The sequence below is a fragment of the Micropterus salmoides genome, unplaced genomic scaffold (genome assembly GCF_014851395.1).
Source record: "Micropterus salmoides isolate LMB-PRFRI ecotype aquatic unplaced genomic scaffold, ASM1485139v1 Ms_hic_scaffold_18, whole genome shotgun sequence".
Taxonomy (NCBI): domain Eukaryota; kingdom Metazoa; phylum Chordata; class Actinopteri; order Centrarchiformes; family Centrarchidae; genus Micropterus; species Micropterus salmoides.
In genome coordinates, this window is record NW_024040928.1 from 230,867 (window position 1) to 255,100 (window position 24,234).

Sequence of the window (24,234 nt, forward strand, 5' to 3'; positions counted from 1 at the left end):
AAGTTGGTTTTACAGAGTACCTATAATATGATGCCATCAGTCTAATGTATTTAAAAGGGTTTTATTTCATTATATTAGCTTTTGAATTGTGTTATTCTCTTCGATAGTACGAAGCCTACTGTAGCTTATGCCTTGCTGTTAAGCGGGATTCTGAGTAAAAAAACAGTTTGTAGATCATGTGATGCAGCTTTCTGCAGGAGCTCTGACCCATATTTCATAAAGATATGCGCTTGTTTCCGGCAGCCTTCAAAACACATTTATCTTCAGCACAGTCGGCAGGAATGAATGAATTAGGCCTGTTAGAGCTGCGCTCATATGCACTGCATGAGAGGATGATTTTTACTCTGTATTTGTCTTTTCACTGCTATTTCTCCTGCCAGATGCGGAATATTCGATCATTTCCCTCAGAAGAAGATGAAAACACATTCGTTCTACGCACTAACGGATAGGCCTACGCTTTCTACCCATAAAGGTTAGACCTGGGCCCATATTATCTCATTGTGTGGAAACTGCAGACTTCTGCCATTTTCACCATCTGATTATTAAGTGGAAATAGACCCCTGCAATAAATGTTAATTTGCTGAGATTAAAGCGGATTTACTGGTCAGTATGCCGCCAGACTGTATGGCATTAGAGTTTATGTGTTGTATTTTTTCCACTGGAAATATAGGTCGGAAAATGTTTTTTTTATTTTATTTTTCATGTTTAGATTTTACCACGTTAAGAGCCAGAGCGGGAAGGTTTTAAAACAGGCTTCAGACACACGGTCACACCCGTGCCCGAAAAGAAGTCCATTCAGCAAGAAGTCTATTTAAAGCAGCGATTCCGTCTTAACCGGAAGGGACAGACTAAAATATGGCTTAAAATGTTTTTTTATTTGCGGACAGTGTGACAGCACCTTCCCGAAAACAAGAGCCCTTCATCGGACAGATTCATCCTTTGTAAAAGCCAGCTGCCGAGTCAACTAAATACACGGCTGGTTAGCTATAATAATAATAATAATAATTATTGTGTTATGAATCGAAATTATCCGCGCGTAATAATGGTGGTGGATTGTTGGAGATTAAAATGAATATTTGTCAGTAATCACAAAGCATTCGGGCCTTGATCGGTCAAACCGCGGAGAATCGTTGCAAGCTGACAGTGATAAATTAACATTTATTTATTTGTGGTTTTTGTACCGTATTTATTTTATCCTGGGATGCCGATGTTGAGGTCTACTCCTATTAAAAATGACAAGTGGTTCATTAAAGACGAATGAACGTTTTCATTTTTAGTAAACTGTCTCAGCCACCACTTTCTGTTTTCATGTCTCAACAGCTTTTGCTCTCTTCACACACACTCACTCACTCTCTCAGGCTCTGTGGTTTAGTAAAGCAGCCTCCGCTTAATTCGCTCTGCTTTTCTTGAATTTCGCGGCCGGGCCATCCATCATCCCTGTCACCATCAATCGAATAACGCGAGACAACTGCAATCCCGTCTCATATCGAACCAGACCTGACTACGTGACCTGCTGCACCAACTCATGTTGCTTAAAGCACTTTCTCCCACGCCTACACTGACCTTTCTCTTGCGGATTTTCAACATGAGTCTGCCGATCTTCTCCTCACATGAAACACTCTGCTGAGCATTGTCTATCTTCCTCCATCTTTATTTTGCGTTTAATTCAGACCTCCTCTCTGCTTTGGTGCTATAAAATGATTTGAAATATTGTCAAAAAATTTAACTCAATCCATCAAGTCACCTTCCCTCAGCAAGTAGTTTCAGCCCCTGTCTAAAAACACAAGTAAAGAAGACAGGGATGGAGTGCAGAAATAAACAAAAACAAACATTCAGAGGGTTTTCTTAAAAAAGTTTGGTTTTAGTTGTGATTTAAAAAGAACACATCAGTGGTAAAAGCTCACTGTAACATCTAGTCTAGTGATCGCAAGCGCATACATGGAGACGACCAGCCAAATAAAGAGCACATATTTACACAGCACAACAATTAGGCTAGGCTACAGTTCTCGGCGAGTCTCAGATTTAAAGATATTCCAGTTTTTGTCCTTTATCTTTAAAGGAGGGGGTGTTTCTTTGTACAGTTTCACTCTGTGTTTTATTTTATTTTTTTTGTTTAGGGGAAGGCTAAAGCTTTAGCCTACTTAAAAAAAAACAAAGAGAAGTCGTCTTTTCCGTGGTTCGCCGTTGTAGAAAAATAAATAAATAATTTAAAAGGAAATAGAGGAACTGTGTCAAACTGCTTCTGTTCGCTGTGAAGTCCGCGCAGCCGCCACGCTCCTCGACCACACTGAGTCTATGTTCACTTTACAGTCAAAGTTTGAAGGCGGCCTCTGGTCCAAAGATTGGGCGTTTCCATGGTGATCATCTACATCGCGCTCCGTGCGGGCTCCAGCAAGGTGAGGCAGGAGTGATCAGGTGAGTTTGACAGTCAGGTGGGTTTGATGCGGGGGCAGAGGCAGCTCCATGCTGAGCGCCACAGCCAGGTGGAAGAAGATCCCTGAGCCAACCATGGAGGCCTGGGACAGAGATCAGAGGGTTAGGACACAGAGTCCAGGCCTGCTCTCCCACCACCCTAAAATCACTAAATCATATTCTGTTGAAAGCTCATGCTAGAAAGTTGGGTTAAAAGTATTTTAACCCAATTTGGATTTTTTATTGTCTGTATCAGAATATTTAATGAAAAGCAGACACACTTCATATCTTTTACAATACAGACATAAACAGGATTCACTTCCACCTCTCCAAATCACACATCTCACGCCATCCACAGAATTTCCCTCCTGAATATTTTTGTAACTGTATGAATTGCACTTCTAAAGAGACCATCTATGGCATCTAGATAAGCAAGATGATTCACAGCCATATTTGTGTTGGATATGCATGTGAGTCTTTAGTGTCACTTATGACACCAAAAATTTCTGTTTGAATTGAATTCTATTGAAATTTAGTACTCCTCCTATTACATTTACTAAAGCTTGCAACCACCCCTTAGTCTTAAATCCTGTCTAGTCTATAGTCCTGTTTGCTTGCAGTTGTCACTTTAGTCCATTTGTCTAGGTCTTTGAATGATGACTTTTTCTCAGACATGAGCTCTTCCAGATATTCTCTTGCAAACATGGAAACGAGATGTGCAGTAAATAATAAAGCATATGGTGTATTGTGCATCAGAGAGGAGAGTAAAATAGTGCAGATTCATTGTAATTAAATGTTATAGCTTAGACTTTATCGTGCATGGAAACCCCTCACATGACTCCTGGGGAGATTTACTGCCTCTGTCAGCATACGCTCTCGCCACAGATCAAATTAGTGGAAGCAAAAACAGACGGCTCTACTGAGCTATTATTGTAACCAGCCAATGGTCATTCATTGAGAAATAATTTTGATTTAATGCTTTCCTAAAATATATAGGCAGAATTTATTCAGGTTGAGAGCTGATATGTCTATGCAGATCTGGATGTCTTTTTGTAGTTTTTATAGATGAAGATCACTATCTGCTCTTTGAACTTCATTAGCAAAGCCATGGTAATTATCAGACAGGGAAGATAGGGCTGTGTTGGCGAAAATTGGCTTTGGTGTAGAAAATGGATCAAATGCAGCTCCTATTTACATATAAAGAGCTCTATTAATCAAGGTAAGTGTCATTACAGCGTGGCTCATTGAGCAGTGGAGAGTGGGTGTTAAATAAAATTCTCTGTGCTCGGGTGCCTCCGGCAGGCGATACGTCTTGATTTGAGAACTGTCAGCAGTGGTGGGGACTCATAGAGGTTGGAGGAGGAGGAGGAGTATTACCCCGATTCTTAATCAGATTTGTGGGAGCGAAGAAATGGAGGAAGAGGGGAATGGAGCGGATTGTGTTTCCTACACACTGAATTTATTTAGTCAGACCCAGCTGACAATAAAATAATTCTATAGACCACGTAGCATAATTTTACCTTTATTCCAAAATTATATTTGTTTGTATATTTTCTCAAAATGTCCTGTGCCTTGAACTTTATTTGTGGTGCTTTTGCATGTTTTATCACAGACGGAGTGTCATCGATGTGGGACTTTTCAAGGAAAATTAAAGCTGCATAGCGTAGAGGTGTAAGGCGGCCCTGTTGCAGATTCTGGAGCTCTGCCGGTGTGGCTGTGAATTTACCACACTTCAGACACTGCACAAAGGTGTTAAACATCCCTTACTGTTCCTTTGTGGCGCTACATCGCACTTGGAGCTATAACTGAATATTGGCAGGTAGATATATTGTGGCTCTTATGAAATGACACACCACCGGCACACCGTTCCACAAAAACTCAGTTTGTACAACTTTTAATCGTCAGTGGGTTTTGAGTAGACATCGAAAGTCTGAAGTCAATCGTACTACTTCTCTAGGAGGAGTTTGTTAAAGTACGGAGTTTCTAACTCATCCTGAAATGATCATAAATTTCAAATGAACCAATTTCCTGTTTGGTTTAGGGCATCGCTCCAAGAGGCTTTTTGGTACATCTGGACATGACACGTGCCACAGAAATTTCATACATGTAGGTGAAACGTGCCGTGGGTACTGCTTCGTAAAGGTCATTTTCTGTTGCCAGCAGGTGGCGCTATGACTATGGGTGAATGTTAGCATGTAGATGTGTTCAGGGTTCAGGTTCTGGGACGGCTTTAAAGTTGACATGGCCAACCTGCTAGGAGTAGTCCATCATAGCGTAAAACATGTAATTTCCTGTTGCCAGCAGGTGGTGCTATGCTTTTAAGTGAATGTTGGCATATGGGTGTGTTCACGGCGGGACTGTTATTATCTGTGTCAAATTTGGTAATAAACTATAATTAGGGCCTGAGCATGAAACATGAGAGGTCCCTATTGAAACTGAAGGAATAACTTTTTTCTGCAAAGTAACCTCAATTTTGGGGGCCTAAACATACTCGAAAACTCACCAAACTTTGCACATAATTCAGGCTGGGTGAAAAAATTTTATTCTATGGGTTTTGCGCATTTGTGGCAAGATGGTTCACTAGCATCCCCTACAGAGCAGCCCCCAGACGAAGTTTCACCTACGTGTACAAAAGTTCTGTAGCACACGTATCATGTCCAGGCGTGCCAAAAAGCCTCTTAGAGCAATGCCCTACACCCAACTGGAAGTCAGCCATTTTGAAATTTATGGAATTACACACTCGGTACTTAAACAAACTACTCCTAGAGAATTAGTCTAATCAACTTCAGATTTGTGCTGCGTGGTCTAAACCCATTGACAATTAAAAACTGTACAAATGGTGAGTTTTCGTGGAACAGTGTGCCCATGGTGTGGCATCCAAAATCGATGATTCACCATAAAACAGGAAGTTACTGTATGATGATTCACAATAAAACAGGAAGTTGTTGTAACTTAAGTCTACATGCTCAAATCTGCACCAAATTTGGAATGTGCTACAAGAGTCCCACCCTGAACACATCCATATGCCAATATTCACTCAAAGTCACAGCATCGCCTGCTGGCAACAGGAAGTGACATTTTTTATGTTGTAATGTACTACTCCAAGCAGGTTGGACATATCAACTTCAAAACTGTCCCAGAAAACCCTGAACACACTGATGAAGCCATGTCGTAAAACTTGTGAGTTTGCAGTTAACGGTGTGACGGTGTGACGGTGTGACGGTGTGACGGTGGTGTGGTGGCGAATTTGTTGTAACTGGACTGTACATGCTCAGACCTGTACCAAATTTTACACGTTTAAATCTTCGCACTGCCTGGATTGACTACAAGAAAGCCTACGACTCAATGCCATACATGGATACTGGAATGCTTGGAAATGTACAAGATCAACAGGACACTAATAGCCTTCATCAAGAACTCAATGGGGCTGTGGAAAACAAGTCTGGAAGCCAACTCAAAGCCAATTGCACAAGTCACCATCAAGTGCGGCATATACCAAGGCGATGCACTATCCTCACTGCTGTTCTGCATAGGCCTGAACCCCCTCAGCCAGATCATCACAAAGACTGGCTACAGATACCGGTTCCGAAGTGGAACAACCATCAGTCACTTCCTCTACATGGATGACATCAAGCTGTATGCCAGAAATGAGCAAGACATTGACTCACTGATCCACTGATCTACAGCAACGACATTGGAATGTCGTTCGGACTGGACAAGTGTGGTCGCATAGTATCAAAAAGAGGGAAGATGATCAGAACCGAGGGGACTGAACTACCAGAAGGCCACATTGCAGATGTTCAGGACAGCTACAAATACCTTGGGGTGCCGTGGGCTAACGGAAACCATGAGGAGGCAGCAAGGAAGTCCGCCACAGCCAAATACCTACAGAGAGTGAGGCAGGTCCTGAAAAGTCAGCTGAATGGGGGAAAACAAGATCCGAGCCATCAACACATATGCCCTGCCAGTCATCAGATACCCCGCTGGTATAACAAACTGGCCAAGGAGGAGATAGAGACTACTGACATCAAGACGAGAAAGCTCCTTACAATGCTTGGAGGGTTTCACCCCAAATCCAGCACCCTGAGAATGTACACCAAGCGTAGCGAGGGAGGCCGAGTGTCAAGACCACTGTCCAGGATGAAACGACGAAGATCTGGGAGTACATCAGGAAGATGGCTCCCAAAGATGAAGGGCTTAGTGAATACCTCGGGCAACAGAAACCCAAAGGTGAGGACAAGGAAGATGAAGAATCTTCATGGAGAGACAAGCCGTTGCACGGCATGTACCACAGACAAATAGAAGAAGTGGCTGATATCAAGAAATCCTACCAGTGGCTGGAAAAGGGTGGACTGAAGGACAGCACAGAAGCACTAATCATGGCGGCACAAGAACAGGCAATCAGTACAAGATCAATAGCGGCTGGGGTCTACCACACCAGGCAGGACCCCAGGTGCAGACTGTGCAAGGATGCCACTGAGACAGTACAGCATATAACAGTAGGGTGTAAGATGCAGGCAGGAAGTGTGTACATGGAACGCCATAACCAGGTAGCTGTCATAGTGTACAGGAACATCTGCCATGAGTATGGCCTGAAGTCCCAAGGTCAAAATGGAAGAGACCTCCTAAGGTAGTTGAGAATGACCGAGCTAAGAATCTGTGGGACTTCCAGACTGACAAACTGGTGATGGCTAACCAACCAGACATCGTGTTGATCGACAAACAGCAAAAGAAGGCAGTAGTGATAGATGTGGCAATCCTAAGCGACAGCAACATCAAGAAGAAGGAACACGAGAAGCATGAGAAATACCAAGGGCTGAAAGAGGAGCTAGAAAAGATGTGGAACATAAGAGCAACAGTGGTGCCAGTGGTAATCGGAGCACTGGGAGCTGTGACCCCCAAACTGGGAGAGTGGCTACAGCAGATTCCAGGTAAAACATCAGAGGTCTCTGTCCAGAAGAGTGCAGTCCTAGGAACAGCTAAGATACTGCGCAGAACCCTCAAACTCCCAGGCCTCTGGTAGAGGACCTGAGCTTGAGGATGACACATACCACCCCGCAAGGGGTGAGAGGGGGATTTTATTAATTTATTTATATATATATATATATATATATATATATATATATATATTTTTTTACACACAAAATTTCTGTGGCACATGTATCATGTCCAGATGTAGCAAATAGCCTCTTGGAGTGATGCCCTACACCCAACAGGAAATAAGCCATTTTGAATTTTATGGTAATTTTTGGATGATTGCTGTCCAGTCTAATCCCACTGATTATTAAAAACGGGGTGTTTTTGTGAAAACAGTGTCCCCGTGGCGTGGCAGCCAAAATCGATGATTCAACATGAATGAGGAAGTTGTTGTAACTTCAGTCTACATGCTCACATCGGCATCAAACTTTACATGCTTGATAGCAGTCACGCCCTGAACACATCTACATGCCTGTATTCAGTTATAGTCATAGACGTATGTTTCTTGCTTAAACATGAAAATCACTCCAGCAAACATCCAGGTCGCAGTGTAGTGTTTCCCGGTCTAGATTAGATTGGTAAGGAAGGGAAATATGAGAAAAGGCTGTAGAGGACAAGTGAGTGGGGACTAGTGAAACTGACTCTGTTAAATGAAGAGAGACAAAAAGGGAAACAACAAATTACTTCACCTTGTTTTCCAGCTCGCTTCAGGGTAGCGGGTTTACATGTAGTGCCATTGCCCGTCCATGCCCATGTTCATACCCACGCCACCCATTGGCCCTGAAATGAACATTACATTACATTATTCGTTTAGCTGACGCTTTTTATCCAAAGCGACCACTTTTATCCACTGTGCCATCACCACCCCAAAAATGAAGAGTAACAAGACCAACAAGATGATGGACCACTCACAATGAACTCACAGAAGATGAGTTTTTACAGAAACCATTACCATTTTCAGCTACTGGGCAGCAAAAGTAACGTAAGTATGTTCTTTGTGTGTGTATGTCAAACTGGAACCTGCTATAGAGACAAGTAGTATGAAGACGTTATCCCAACATATTATCATCCTGAAAAGGGTCACTTTTAACCCTGTGAAACTTTGAAATGGAGGCACAAAGTCTGGTAAGAGGTCACTGATTTTAGTAACAGTGTGCCTGCCATCTAGCATCAGTCCAGGGTGGACCATCACAACATCCATAAAGCTTTTACCAGCCAGAGTAATCACACCAACAAGCTCCTAACAACTGTACTAACTGGACAGAACATGGTTAGTCTACAGTTGCTTGGTTTAAATGTGGACTGTCAAGCTATGCTAACTGACTTACATGGATAACTTCTTGTGGCTAGATTAGAGCAGACTTTTTCTGCTCGAAAAAGTCCATTAAGACTTCAGCTTATCCAGAATGCTGCAGCACATGTTCTGAACCAGGAAAAGAGATCATATTTCTCCTGTCTTAGCTTCTCTGCATTGGCTTCCTGTAAAGTCCAGAATTCCTAGACTCTCCAAAAGTAGAATGGGAGCCAGAGCATTCAGCTCCTCTCCTGTGGAACCAGGTTCCAGTTTGAGTTCAGGAGGCAGACACCATCTCCACATTTAAGAGTAGGCTTAAGACTTTCCTCTTTGATAAAGCTTATAGAGCTGGCTCAGGTCAGTCCTGAACCATCCCTTAGTTATAGTGTTTTGTTTTCAATTGTTAGAAGCTCTGCTGGCCACAAGCACAAAATGATCATAAAGATTTTGATAATAATAACCATAATGATGGTTTCATAAATGTTTGAGAGATTGCTCACCTCCAGGTCGGAGACCCATGTGCTGCTGCCCATCAAGAACAAAGCCTCCCATTGGCTGACCATCTGGACTGTAAGTTGTACCCTGACTCACTGTAAGAAGAGAGGAGAAACAAGACGGTCAGCCCCCTCTTCACTCTGCACCTCCTTCATGCAGTGCAGAGTCCAAAGGTCTTAGGTCTCACTGTTCATACTGTCTTTAACTCGTCTCCTCCACTCTGTCTGTAGCTGCAGTGGCTTCAGCAAGTGATATCATTAAGACACAGTTTGATCATTCAACTGAATGGAAGGAAGTATTTAGCACACTGAATACTGAATAGGCTGCAGCTTTACCTGCTCTGTTGGACTGGTCAATCATAGGTTGGACTATTCTCCTCCTTGCATTTATAAACCTGAAAAAAAGAACAATATTATGTGAAGTCGTTGATTCCCTCACTGGTATACTGATAATAATTTAAAGATCGTTCATCTAAAATATCCAGCATTTACCAAAACTGCCAATTTTATTGGGAAGCTTTGAAAGAACTGGAACTGAACTCTGTGTCTCCAGGGATTTGGCTAATAATCTAGTTTATTCCTATTGACATAATGTGGTGCATTCGGAGAAAGTCACATAGCTTAAACAATCTATTGATTTGGGTTTAGCCCAGTAGCCTCAGGCTGTGATGAGGCTAACTGCTTTGCCAATGTTTTGCCATTGATACATCCAGCAAATAACCAGTATGGTGAGCTGTCATGCTTTGATATCTGTATTGGATAGAGCCTTGTCTAAAGCCTGTGATCATATTTACTTGTGGATTAGAGATGGGCGGCCACCATTAAGTCTGTTGGAAACCCGACACACTTTAAAGCAAACTCTTTGGGGGGGATTTTAGAGCAATATTAGAGCAACAAAGTAACGTCTCTCTTGCCATCTCCATACTTGAACCCTGCACAGGCTGACATACAGAAACTAAACTCAGAATGGTTGATTATTTGATTGGACCTGCTTCTAAGTAAGTAGTCTACAAAGGCAGCGAAGCCTGCTTTAATCATTTATACGTATAACGCTAAAATAAGGCTGTGAGGGAGAGGTGGGATATCTCCTCTTTAAACCCATGACCCAGGGATTGTTCCCTTTTATTCAGTCTCTACATCTCAGGCAGGAATGCCATATATTGTTATTTTCAGGTAAGGTAAGCATTAATACTACTAAACTCAACTCTAATGAAAACTCTGTAACTAGCACAAAATTACAAACTTCTTTTCAGGAATCTTCCTAGGGGGGGAAAAAGGTTATTTTTTCAGTATGTCCATAGTCTAGGGACTACTGCCGATGAAAGTATTTAAAGTAAACTGTAACTTTAGATGTACTAACACAAACACCTGGAATACCTGAAGAAAAGGCTACATTTGATAATTATGAGCAGCATGTGTGTATGACATTTGTGTGTCCTCTTTTGGTTAAATTACAACTCTCATCTGAGTCATAGCCAAGACTGTGATTAAGACAGAATATGCACTCTAAAGTCAAGTCAAATGTATTTATAAAAAGCTTTTCAGAAGCAAAGATGTGTGTGGATCTGAAAGCACTCAGGTGTTGATGCACAGATCTGTTTTTAGAGTAACTTACCAGTTGTTCACTTGAAGGATGGTGAGTCCTGTGTCTTGTGCTAGCTGCTTTTTCTGTTCCTCTGAGGGGTACGGGTGCTGTTAGTGACAAAAGATAAAATATTAAATAATCAAAAAGAAATATATGTCAAGGTTTTAGCCAAAAACATCTGTCATTCATTTAGGGGCCTCTGCTTACAGACCCCTTTTGCCGCTAAGTGCAGGCTCTTGTACTTCAAGGGAAAACTTCCACTCAGGTGTAATCATATTTGGTGCCAGTCTCTCCAATGCGCAGTAATTCCTGGAAGTGAGTGCAGAAGTAGACTCTGACTGAAAATGGAGGTTGACCACAGCTTGGCCCCCTGAACACATCAGGCTAAAAGTGCATGCCTTTGTGTGACATTATTTGACATTGCTTGATAAATGATAGGGTGGGATATAAACAGGCACAATGGTGGCTTTTGTTTGGGGCCCCGATAAGACTAGGCCGCCCTGCCTCCCCCAACCCTGTCCCCACCCCTGTCCTTCGGCCCGGTCCCTCCGCTGGCTCTGTGTGTATGTGAGAGACAGTGGGAGGAGGGCAGCAGATGGTAGACAGAGGTGACCCGTGTGCTGAGAGCAGGGTCGTGGGCCAGTCCCCATTCTGCTGCTGTCAGGCCAGCAGCCACCTCCTGTGTTCATCAGTGAAGGATGAGCTTCCAAGCACTTCATTTTTGTGTACACACACACAAACAATATAATTACAATATAATTGTATATATGCATTCATTCATACAACACAGAAACAGTGAGAACAGGTGTAGAACTGGACACAAAAAACTGTGCACACACACCCACAAATGCTGATATTGATACACTCACACGAGTACTGAGGGTGTATTCTGCAGTGACTACAAGCATCCTTCCCAGTTGTGTGGCTTACTTAGTTGAGTGACAGATTACTTTAAGCTCTGCCCTCAAATCAAAGCTCCAAAATGAGGAAAGGGGGGGGGGGGAAAATGCTGGTTCCAAATGCTGTGAAGCTGTTGGTAACTCAGGCTTAACCATTTATTGACCCCTGTTTCATTGGATACAATTTGAAATCCCTCAGTGCATAGATCAATAATCTAATAAAAAAATCACACAATATAAAATGTATAGAAACCTTAACTCCTGGGTCTACACTAATCAAGTTGTATTTTGTTTTCATATTCTCTAGTTAACTTAACAGGAATTATACAGGCTTATGGGACAGTCACTACATGTCTTAGCTAGGCGTGCTATAGAGTTTGCTTTTCAGGATATACTTGCCTACTCACAAATACCATCAGTTGGTGTGAGTGGCACAATACATGGTCACGGGCAAATTATGTGAAAAAAGGCTTTATGTAATTTTAAATTGTTTGGGTTTTTTGTATGTCCACGGGATTTCAACACACATCATGTATTGCTTCAATGAATGGACAGGAGAGAGGCAGTGTTTGGGGATATAAGGACCATGTTCATACTGTCAAAAAAGCACTGATAAAAAGAAAAAAAACATTTTTATTACTATTTCTGTTGTAAACATCTGCGTTTTGGCACAGTTCCCATCATGCTTTGGTTAATCACTCACATGTCTACACAAGTAAAACACTGTTTCTTTAAATGGCTCCATCACTGATGCACAATGTAAACTAGTTGATTTGTCACTAAACTGTGTCGCTGTGAACCGACCAAGTTATCATTGTGGGCTTGGTCAAAATGGACACACATTTTGCGTGTGGCAATGTGTGTGTGTGTGTGTAAGCTATTTATGTCCCATTGAAAACCAGTGAAGAAGGCAATTTCATGAATTCTTATTTCTATTAGCAAGTGAGAAAGAAAGTGCTGCAAATGTTTCTCCAGCTAAATGAAAGCAGATCTGAAATCATTAATTTTGGTTGTCCAAGTTCTATCCCCATTTTACAAAAACATCATGATTCCTTGGCTAAAGCTATCACACCTGCAGCCAGAATCCTGGGTGTAATATTTGACATTTTACCTCTTGTTTGAGAAACAAGGCCCCATCTACACTACTACATTTTCGTTCTAAAACACAGACCTTTTGCTACGTTTCGTCCAGACTAAAACCGCAAATCAGAAGACCTAAAATGGAGAAATTTAAAAACGCTGCCAACCTTGTTTTCTTTTTAAAAAACGGAAGACTTTCTCTCTCTCTCTACATATATATATTCTTTTGAGGGTACCTTCCCTCCAAGCAACATAGCCATCAATGTACAAACAACAATCACTTAATTCATTTGATACTGATGAAGAAATGTGTGCCATTTGTTAATGATATGTATGAAACGGCACATTCTACAAATTCCAGCAGAATATATACAATCCTGAAGAAGGGATGAGACTTTAATTATAAAATGCGAAGAGCCAATCCATTGAAAGAAAAACCTTTAGGTGATTTGTTTTTGTAATTTGATTCTGGGGGATTTCTACATAATTAAGGTGTGGCAGATGCACAAATGTCACATATAAATAGGTAACTCAGTCTTTTATCTCAACTTTCAGTTGACTCTGACATGACACTTGTCACTTTCAGTGGATTCCATGTTGGCTCCCCAAACTCAGATTTTGGCATCAATCTTTGAATGAGGACAAATGCAGGGCTGCATAGAAACCAACAGTTACGACCAGGCTAATGAGCTGATAATGAATAATATAATGAATCAAAACCTTTCACAGCTGCTTTCTCTATAGCTTCCTCAGAGGGGGATCTTTAAAGGGTCTTCAGAATGGACGACAAAAGCAGGAGGCTACAACTAGCTGTGGATAGAACCACCCCCCCGACAGCCTTCTAACTGCGGGCCTCACACTGCAATGTCTGACAAAACATAATCCCGCTCCTTTCACACCCTCAACGACTGATGAATGCATGATCGCTTGGGTGTTGCAATAGGCCTTTCAGATGCCAAAGTCCCCCTGCACACTTTCATAGGCACATCCTGCCACGGCAAACACTTGTGCTTAACAAATTAGGCCTGAAAGGGGATGGGGAACAGAGAGGGGATAATTCAATTATCCTCCTTTTTTATCTGGAAAATCTAAAGGTGGGCTTTGGAAAGGAAGGGATTACTCAAAGTACAGGACCTGTGTGGGACTTTTACAAACTAAACAACTGAGGGGTTATAATACATCTAAAAGCAGAAGAGGTAGAAACACTGAGGAGGCTGCAGTGGTGGTATCTATTGGACTTTGGATAAAAGGTAATGCTCTCCTCATAGAGACTTGCTCACCCCTCTTACAAAGCTCCAAAACAGTGCTGCTTCTTCTGAACGGAAGGTTTCTGATGTTGATTTCTGTACAAACCCTGGACTGGTATTTCAAAAAGGGTTGAGTTTGTGTTTGCTCCATTCTCTTCTCTCTAAGATGAACTTAGTCTCAAGATGCCTTTGGGAGATCTAGCCTGAGCTCATTCCTGGGCCTTTTGCCTGATGTAGGAGCTGGGATTATACAACATTCATATCAAGCATTAAGTGAAGTCAATGTAACATTACAAAGAAGAAAAGGGTTTGAGTTTGAAAAAAGTCACATGATGTGGCTTGTATAGAAAAACCATTTACGGTAAATTCCCTTACCGTAAGATGTTGGAAGAGCCATGCTCTCATTATATTTGTGGCCACTTTGGGGAAGATGCCTCGTTTCTTCTGCCTCTTTTTGTCCTGGTCATCCTCGTCTCCCGTGCCTGGTGATGCCAAGCTGTTGTCGAGGCCATCTCCTGTGATCAGATACATTCAGAGACATAAGGATTCACATTACAAGAAAGTTTTTAATTTGGCCCTGTCACCTTCATGCTCTTCTATGAAAATGTGCTGCAAAAAAGCAGACAGAGAAAGATGACATTTCCCCAAGATTCTTCGACTCCCTGGCCGCTGGATAATGAAGAGGAGTTTGTAGTGTGAGAGCTATTAATTCAATCTGTGCCACGCGTTTGACATGAGGTAATGGCTGCGGGAGCTGCTAGCCTGACATGAAATAATGAACGTTCAAACTGCAGTTGGACTCCGTGCTATGTACTCTTTTATATGTGACCTCTGTTTGAAATAAGACTAATGATTTCCTTATAAGTAAAAGGAAGAAAAAACAAAAGTCTAGCCTGTGAATACAGTGTAAACCAATAACATCAAACCCGGTGCTGTTTAAAGTCAGAAATGAGGTTTTCATTTGGGGTACTGAGAATGAGCTAGGTGTGGGTGGGTGGGTTAATAGGGCGTGAAGCCATCACCCCTGCGTTCCCATGTGTTCACGGACTGACCCCCGGCCTCTTTAACCCCAACCCTGACTGACAACGTCTGTGGTGGATTGTCTGCAGTGAAGCGTCATGCCAGTTTCTGGATCCTGCCATCAGCAGCATCTCTGTTTGATTTCAGCAGGAAGCTGGTGTGGATCGAGGCAGGAGGCTTCCTTTAAACTGAGTTTTCCGCCGCTGCTAGCTAACTCACACCATTTCACAACACAAGGTGCACTCCACTCCCACTCCCTCGCTGCCATTAATTGTGCATCAGCCAAGATGATTTACTTTTAACAGTGGTGGTTATTTTTCTTGCCCTCGGGGCAGAGAAGCCTTGAAAGCCTGCCTGGAGGGCATGTGAATAATGCATCTGAGAGACTCCTCCCCTGAGGCAGGACAGGAACCCTACTTTCTTAAGATTTGCCCTAGCATGTCTTTTTGTTTTTAGAGATGCATCAATCAAACGCGCCTATATGAGCCATATTCATGCATAAATATTTCAGCTAATGAATATTGACATTAAAAAGGAAGTGTTCTAGAGTCAGGGGGCCCTGGGGGTTGTGGGAGTTTTGACGGATGGTGTCCAGCTCTGAGTCATGGACAGGGTACAGGGTTCACACTGTGTCTTTCCTCTACTCTTTACATTGCTTTGTCCTTAACTTCTCCTACAGTCTGCCGGTTAAGGTACTTCTTTCTGAAAGGTTCCCATGGGTGGCGTTTGTGTTTACAGTTTCTGTAACTTTTTTTAAATGGTTGGAGACATGGGGTGTCATCTTCTCACATTACCAACTATATAGCTACATCAATGTACATAAACATACAGAAAGGCATTGCAACTTAGAAAGTTAGCAACTCTTAAATCGACAAATTTGTTTAACAATCCTAAAAAAATATTGACAGCTTTTAGCAACCACTACCCCACATCAGTCTCTGTTCTGTCAGTCTGTCCTCATTGGGTAGGGCTCAAAAGGGCAAAACAAAACAAAATAACCCCAATTCCCATCAAGAAATAACCTACGATGAACACAGTGCCAAGCTGACTGAATGAAGATTAACCAAACGACAATTCAGTCTGATTACCAGGCTCTCTACAATTATCAGGCTATCAATAACAAACAGTGCTACTGTAGTATTTTTCATCTTCAGATCATAAAGATATAGTTCATATGAGGTAACAAAATCATCATAAAAAGTTAGAGAACGAAAGAAAAACGAAAAAAAAAGAACAAACAGGATTTGTACAGCCTAATTTTATCTAGGGAAGGCACGCTGGTCTCCCCTCCACCCCCCACCTGGTCCACCTCCATTCCTCTCCTCATTCCTCTTTCTTCTGCTCCAGAGAGGGGAAAGCCGCAGGGCAGATCCTCTGCTACACTAATCACTTCTGACGGTTCCCCGGCAACTTGGCCAATCAAACCCGTGTGTGACGGTACAGTCTCAAAGTCATACACCCTTGCAAGTCTCCCATGCCCCCCTTTAGCCCAGGCCCCCGCTCCACCCTGCCTGCCACTGTCTGCACGCGTGACTCCAGAGGGTGTGAGTGGTGGTGGGGTGTGTATGTGTGTGTGTGTGTGTGTGTGTGTGTGTGTGTGTGTGTGTGTGTTGGGGGGGGGGGGGTACAGGAGTGAATGGAGGGATGGGCATTACCCCAGGGATGGCTGGAGTATTGCCCAAGGGCTAAGAAGAAAAACACACAAAAAACAGAACCCGAAGATATGAAGAGAAGTCTATGCTGCTCTTACACTCAACTCTCCTTAACCTGTGTTCTTATAGATTTATATGTCTTTATACCATTTAGGTAATTCCAATTCAGCCTAAATTGCTTTCTTCTTTTCTATTATCGTCCTTGCTACATTCAAAACCTTCACAAGCCATTGAGATATTGTGAACAGGGCCATTTTACCGCCTTAGCCTAAGTTTGTTGATGAATGAGTTCAGACAGCTTTTATATTGGGCAGAAATTTAATAGTATAACACTGGACACTGGAACAGACACTGTACCTACTCTGAGTCAATGGTATCTCTTACTGAATAAAATTACAAGTTATATTAATGGTTTGCCACAGGGCTGCTCATGCATGCCAGACTTTTCAATCCCAGTAGTGTTCTTTTATATTCTTTATGTAGTTACTTATCAAGTACTTATTGATATATGTTTCCTTGTTTTCATTCTGATTCAAAAAATTTTTGGACACAGTAAATCTATGAATTTATACAGTATGAACTGCATGCATGTACATGTGGGGATTGCTGCAGGTGTCTATTATTAGTAGGCCCCGAGCACGATGGTGCCAGGGTACAAATGGTGTTTGTTTGGATTTTTTTTTTTTTCTCCACGGGAAACTCATTTCATCCTCACGAAAATTTGCACACACCTATGGTATGGTGCGGTAAATGGAGTCGAGTGTGGCCAGTGGGCTCAATAGCGCCCCCAAACACACACATGTTTCTTGGCTCTTCTTGAGATCTGGCACTCATTATAAAGAACACATTTCTGTTTCTTTTATGAGATTTTGCTCAACAGGAAGTCAACTATCTTGCACTTCCTGCGTCATTTTAATTATTTTAAACAGATGTCACAAAACTTTGCAGCCACACTTGAACTAGTAATGTTTCAATTTGAGTCATTTTTGGAATTGGACGTTGCACGTTGGCTTTTTAGCCTTCACATGGCTAGGGATACTCAGAATGTTTTGTCTTTTATTGTCTTATATGGTTTGGGGCTGTCGTTGTGGAAAATGGCCTCAATAGCGCCCCTACAAAATTTCAACAAAGCAGCCCCTGTTGTACGTTTTACAGAGACATATGAAATTCCGAGGGCAGATGCAACATCTCTAGACTTCTTCTATAAAAAAGTCTCTTGGAGCCATACCCTAAACCCAACAGGAAGTCAGCCATTTTTATTCGAATATTATTGTTTTTGGCATTTACACGCAACATACTTTAACAAACTCCTCCCAGAGAATTTCTTTGATCAACATCAAATATGAGTAGTGCAATCTAAAGACCTACTCGATGCTAAATTGTAAAGCTTTTCACAATTCGTCTAACTCTGTTGCCGATTTGGGCCTGTGGTTGTGTAAGATTGGCTCAATAGTGCCCCCTACAAAATTTCAACAAAGCAGCCCCTGCCGTACATTTTACCTATCTGTACGAAATATGAGAGACTAATGTATCATCTCTGGACTTAAAAATAAGCCTCTTGGAGCCACACCTTAAATCCAACAATAAGTCGGCACAAGTTTGCATTTTGGCAAGAATGGTTAAAAATTGATGCACTGGTTGGTAACTTGTGTAAACTTCATTTCGGCATTCAAGCAAGGGGCTGAAAGAATCTGAGAGAGAGGCAAACAACAGAACGTTTTGTACTATTTTTGTACGTTGTTTCATCACTAAATCCACTTCTGAGAAGGTTTGAGAAATCAACTGTGTAGATGTCGAATATTGGCAGTTTTACTACAAATGCCAGCCCTCAGACACGCAGACCACTGCAGCCAATCCAGCGCTAACGGCAGTGTAGTAGTTCCTACCGCTGTTATTCTGTCATTACATTCTGAGAAATTTTGCAAGATTTTAACTTTATTATTATATTAGACATTACATTGCTAGTGTACAGTAGAGTTGTGGTCACAGTATTTGCTTTTTATTTGCATTTATTTTATATTATTTGTTTTATGTGCAAAGATATCTTGGTAAGTTAATACAATAACAATAAACCCAATTCTGAGCTTTTTGTTTTGGGGGATAAAGCCTGGCTGTCATAATTAGAGGGTTGCAGGCGGCCTCTGTGCTGGGGATATTGTGCAATACCAGCATTACATTACATTTACTCATTTGGCAGACGCTTTTATCCAAAGCTACTTACATTTGAGGAACAACATACAATCATTAACAGAGCATAAAATACTGCACGAGATCTGCAACTGACAATACATATTAATAAAAGCAGCAATAAATACTAGTAAGCACTAATGGCACATATTGCATCAATGGGGTAAATAGCTAGGGAAAGAAGTTAGAGTTCACAAAAAGTGCAATCAATACAAGGTAGGGGATAGAAGAAGAAGAGCACAGGATGTGGATGTTAGATGTTAGGAGTTAGAGGTGTTATAAGAGGAAGTGTTCTCAGAAGAGATGAGTTTTCTAGAGCTTCTTGAAGTTAGAGAGGGACGCCCCTGCACTGATGGCATGTGGTAACTCGTTCCACCATCGTGGTGTAACAGATGCGATCAGCCGGGACTGGGATTGCTTTGTGGAAGGGATGGCAGAGCCAGGCGGCGTTCGTTGCAGGAGCGGCCGAGAAGGAACATGAACTTGTATTATGAAGTTTAGGTAGATGGGTGCAAACCCCATAGTCACTCTGTATGCAAGCATTAGTGACTTGAATCTGATTCTGGAGGCCATGGGTAGCAAGTGGAGATCACACAGCAATGGGGTGAAATACGTCCTTTTGGGCTGATCAAAAACCAGACACGCTGCTGCGTTCTGAACCATTTGTAGGGGTTTCACCACACAAGCTGGAAGACCTGCTAGACGGGCATTGCAATAGTCAAGGCAAGAGGTAACCATGGCCTGTACCAGAAGCTGGTTGGCATATTGAATAAGGTAGGCTTGATTTTTCGGATGTTGTATAGAGCAAAGCGGCACGACAGAGAGACAGCACCAACATGGTCTGAAAAGGACAGCTGGTCATCAATCATGACACCCAAGTTTCTCACCACCCTGGCTGGAGTGATGGTTGAGGAGCCAATTTGTAGTTTGATGTTATGGTATGGTATGTTATGGTGGATAGATTGCTGGAATGACCAAGAGTTCAGTCTTAGAGAGGTTTAGTTGAAGGTGGCAAGCCTTCATCCATGCAGATATGAACGAGAGACAGTCCGTGATCTGCGCCGAGATGGTGGGGTCGTCTGGTGGGAAGGATAGGTATAGTTGCGTATCGTCAGCATAGCAGTGGTAAGAGAAGCCGTGCGAGCGAATGATCGGCCCCAGTGAGGTGGTGTAAATTGAGAAGAGAACGGGCCCAAGCACTGAGCCTTGGGGTACCCCTGTGGGAGGAGGATAATTGTCCTTGCCACAAAACATTGTAGGAACGCCCTGAGAGGTAGGATTTGAACCACAGGAGTGCTTTACCCAAGATGCCCATAGCTGAGAGTGTGGATAGGAGGATCATGTGATCTACTGTGTCAAAGGCAGCTGATAGGTCAAGCAGGATAAGAACAGAGGATTGGGCTGCAGCTTTAGCTGACCTTAGGGCTTCTGTTACAGACAAAAGAGCCGTTTCAGTAGAGTGGCTACTCTTAAAACCGGACTGGTATGGATCTAGGAGGTCATTCTGTGAGAGGAATTCTGAGACCTGTTTGAAGACTGCCCATTCGATAGTTTTGGATAATGGTAGAAGAGAAACTGGCCGACAGTTCTCAAATTGAGTTTGATCAAGTGAGAGCCTTTTAAGCAAGGGTGTACCCCGAGCCATTTTGAAAGTGGTCGGGAAGGTTCCTGAAGCCGGAGGAGTATTTATCACGTGAGTGATTGCTGGGACCACAGTAGGAGATATGGCTTGGAGGAGATTTGTAGGAATCGGGTCCAGTGGGCATGTAGTGGAATGGCTATGGGTCAAGAGTTCTGATACTTCGTTCTCCGTTAGAGGTGTAAACGAGGAGAGTGAAGTGCCATTGTCCTAGGAAGGCAGAAGAACAGATGTAGTAGGACTGCTACATGTTAGCCTTGGTGTTGAGCCTTTAGCGCCATTTCCCGAGGGAGAATAGGTTTTCCTGTGCCTTGCTCACACAGTGGGGGCTGTCCAGGGCGGGAATACAATGGTTGATTTTGAGAGATTTAGAGAATTGGCTAGTTGTAGCTGCCACTTTCCCTGTGAAGAAGGCAGCAAAGGTATCAGCAGACAAGTTTGTGGGTGGAGGAGGATTTAGTAGTGTTTAAAAAGTGGAAAATAATTTCCTTGAGTCAGTGGCACTGCTTATTCTGTCATTATAGAAAGCAGTTTTGGCAGCACTGATGCTTGTTGAGAAGGAGGATAGGAGCAGTTGGTCGGCAGGGTCTTTGGTTTTTCGCCATTTTCTTTCAGCGGCTCTGAAACCAGCAAGAACGCATCGTCTCAAACCGTCAGGAGTGTTTTGTGTGATCATGACATTGTAAGTTCATTCTTCCAAGAACGACTACCAAGAACGTTCTCCCCTAAGTCCGTTCTTTGTATTCTTGGTTTTGAGAAACACCCCTAGTTTACACGCTCTGTACTTTAATGTACTCCTGTGTACTCACCTGTGTGATATGTGCAGTGTTAACTTCAGAGCCCTGTCAGCCGGCATGCAGTGTAGAAGCCAGCTGTAACTACACCCGAGGCACACATGGGGCATGGGACTCGTTCAACGCTGCTTGCAGCTTTAATTATTATTATTATGTCTTTCTCTTCACTACAGGTGGTGGGTTTGGTTAGATGTTTTGGAGATAGACTAAGATAAGTAATTTGTATTTAAAGTATGCTGTATACAGTTTCTTAACATGTGTTCACACACAGTATTCAAGCAAACTGCTGTGCATCAACCTGTGAATAAGTTCCTACAAAAAAACAGATATAAGATATAAGATATCTACATCTTACCAAGTCACATTATCTTTTATTTTCTTAAAAAGTTCCCTGTCCAGTGAAATCATTTAAAGTGACACAGTCTCCTTCAGAATGTCCTTGAGATATTCTTGACATTTGAAACTATTTATTTAAATTTAGTTTTTATTCTCCCTCATCTCCTTCATTTTAGTCTCTGCTCTCTGTAGCTCAGCGGCTGTGAACGCCAGGCGAGTCAGTTAGTGGATGACGTGTCCATAAGAGAAAGAGCTGAGCAGCTAGCAGAACTGATTGCAGGATTCAGCTCACAGATGCATCAGTGAAGCAAAGCCAGCGCCAGTCTAATGAGCTCAGCGGGGAACTGATCCATCATCAATGACACCTCGCAACACCTCCCCTTATTAGGCATGATACACAGATCTAAATACAGTAGTCTGGAAGATTTCCAAAACATGAGAATGTGTGAATTGTACAAACTGATGACGGGCTGTTTAAAACTGCTTAAAGCCAAGTAGTTTGCATGTGGCAGCACCAAATGGCAGTGAGGTACATCTGGCAAACAGTGAAAATGTACAGGGAAGACAGGGCATAATATTGTGTTCTGTGATGCAGCACCACTTTGTGCTTAACACCAACAGACCTGCTATGTTTTTCAGGTAAGGGAAGGTATATTTTATTGTCACCTACACATAGCGAAATTCATTCTCTGCATTTAAACCATCCCTCAATGGAGTAGTGGGCAGCCACTGTGCAGTGCCCGGAGACCAACTCCATATCTGAGCCAGTGTCAATGGTCAATGGCACTGACTGGAGAAGCTAACATGTTTTTAAGGGTGGGCAAACCAGAGCACCTGGAGGAAACCCACGCAGACACAGGGAGAACATGCAAACTCGACACAGAAAGGCCAGGACAACCAGGGTTTAAACCCGTGACCTTCTTGTTGTGAGGCCACAGTGCTATCCACTGGGCCACTGTGCCATCAACAACTTGTCCTTCATTATGTTTAAAAGGGTTGGTTGATATGAATTGTAATTTTAAAAATAATTTCTCTCTTCTCTCAAATCTGGAGGTGAACAGAATTGTTTGTGATGCTGACAGCAGTGAAGAACAGTATTAAAGAAGTTCAACAGCAGCATGTCTTTCCCGAAAACGTCCCTTAAGAGCTCTACATGGTCTTTACACAGATTTGCACACCATCCCCTCTGCAGTCGTGTGCACAGTATCTGCAATCACTGATGGGTACCCAGGACGTGCTCTTGTCCATGGGAATTGTGATTGCACTCTGGTTCTGTACTGTACTGGTAATGTAGTTTGTGCTGTGGACAAATCTAGTTGTTGTTGGCGTAAAACTGGAGCAATACAAGAATTGCTTCGTACAATCCTTTTCATTTGGTAACATTTAAAAATGTAGACTACATATCACAACAGCATAAAAATGAAACAGCATACATCTTATTTGTGTTTAACACATTTGCTATAGCAGACCTACAGATAAGTAACCACTGAGAAGCAGATAAATCAATATCAAGATTGTGTTTCCCGAGCTGTGTGTGGCCATCAGCTAAAACTAGTCACACAAACCAGAAGCCAATCACCAAAAAACAGCCACATTCCTTTTTTCGTGACTCTTGACTCTGGATGTGACAAAAAGGTGCAATGCATCCTGAAATTCCATTTCTCAACAATCACTCCTACTGCCTTTTGTTTTATTTAGTTCTTTGTGATTTGACATTTCAAGTCTTCTCCTTGTCCTCCCGCAGACCCTGTCCAAACATTCCTGGGAGAGCTCAGCCACTTTAGCTTTGGTCAGCAACAATCACCCTGGGGGTTGAGCTATCAGTGACAGTACTCTGAATATCACATAGTTTACAAGGCAACAACCAAAACCTGGGAGCTTATAGAGGAGCAGTTAACCATGAGCCAAACCAGCAGCCACATAGTGGATGGATTGTCTACCTGTGATTGGCCAGGGATGGCAGCCACATCACCACCACTTTGGTGTTCCCAAATGGCAGTGGAATTTAAAAGGTTTTGTCAGACCAGCACAATCAGGCCCTATCTTCTGTTGGTTTTTCATTCAGTTTCTTTTCATGTTTACTTTCAAAATGATTCCACCAAAGGAATATTGGAACACCTCGTGATCCTCTTTGTCATTTGTCATTTTGATGTGATCTGAATATTCTGTTACGGCCTTTGAATCATTCTGAGTATTGTTCTTTCTGTAGCCTACCAAGATTTTATATGGATTGCTTCCATTGGGGTACATTAATACAAATGAATATATAAGATTTGTAACTAATAAGCTTTTTAGCTGTGAAAGTCCTTTAATCATCAGTTATGACTTCATTGTACTTGATAGATGGCGTCCCTGAACATGTGGTCATACACTGTGACCACATATTGTGGTCTTGATAAATATTGAAAAAGCAAGACTATCGCCAGACAGGACACATTATCTGCACATGGTTGATTGAGGTTAGGGGACAATTGTGGTTATAGTTTAGAAATACCTGTAAGTCCATGATGGGACATGAGATCTGGTCTGCAGCATAAAAGTTGTATGCCCTACACATATATCCTCCACCACCGTCAAAGTACACGCTACTTCCAGCATTGATGCTGAATGTTGGCTCT

At 42.4% G+C, this 24,234-nt stretch overlaps 1 protein-coding gene across 1 annotated transcript in view; it reads right to left on the reverse strand.

The window, feature by feature from the left end:
• Positions 1-1,731: 1,731 nt before the first annotated feature.
• The window catches only part of meis2b (Meis homeobox 2b), a 30,911-nt gene continuing 8,408 nt past the window's right edge, over positions 1,732-24,234 (reverse strand). The window contains exons 8-13 of the mRNA XM_038727475.1: positions 14,364-14,503; positions 10,793-10,869; positions 9,514-9,572; positions 9,184-9,273; positions 8,079-8,169; positions 1,732-2,516 (exon numbers count right to left, since the gene is read on the reverse strand). Coding sequence (XP_038583403.1) covers positions 8,111-8,169; positions 9,184-9,273; positions 9,514-9,572; positions 10,793-10,869; positions 14,364-14,503 — 425 coding nt within the window. The 3' untranslated portion in view covers positions 1,732-2,516; positions 8,079-8,110. The remainder of the gene's footprint in view (positions 2,517-8,078; positions 8,170-9,183; positions 9,274-9,513; positions 9,573-10,792; positions 10,870-14,363; positions 14,504-24,234) is intronic.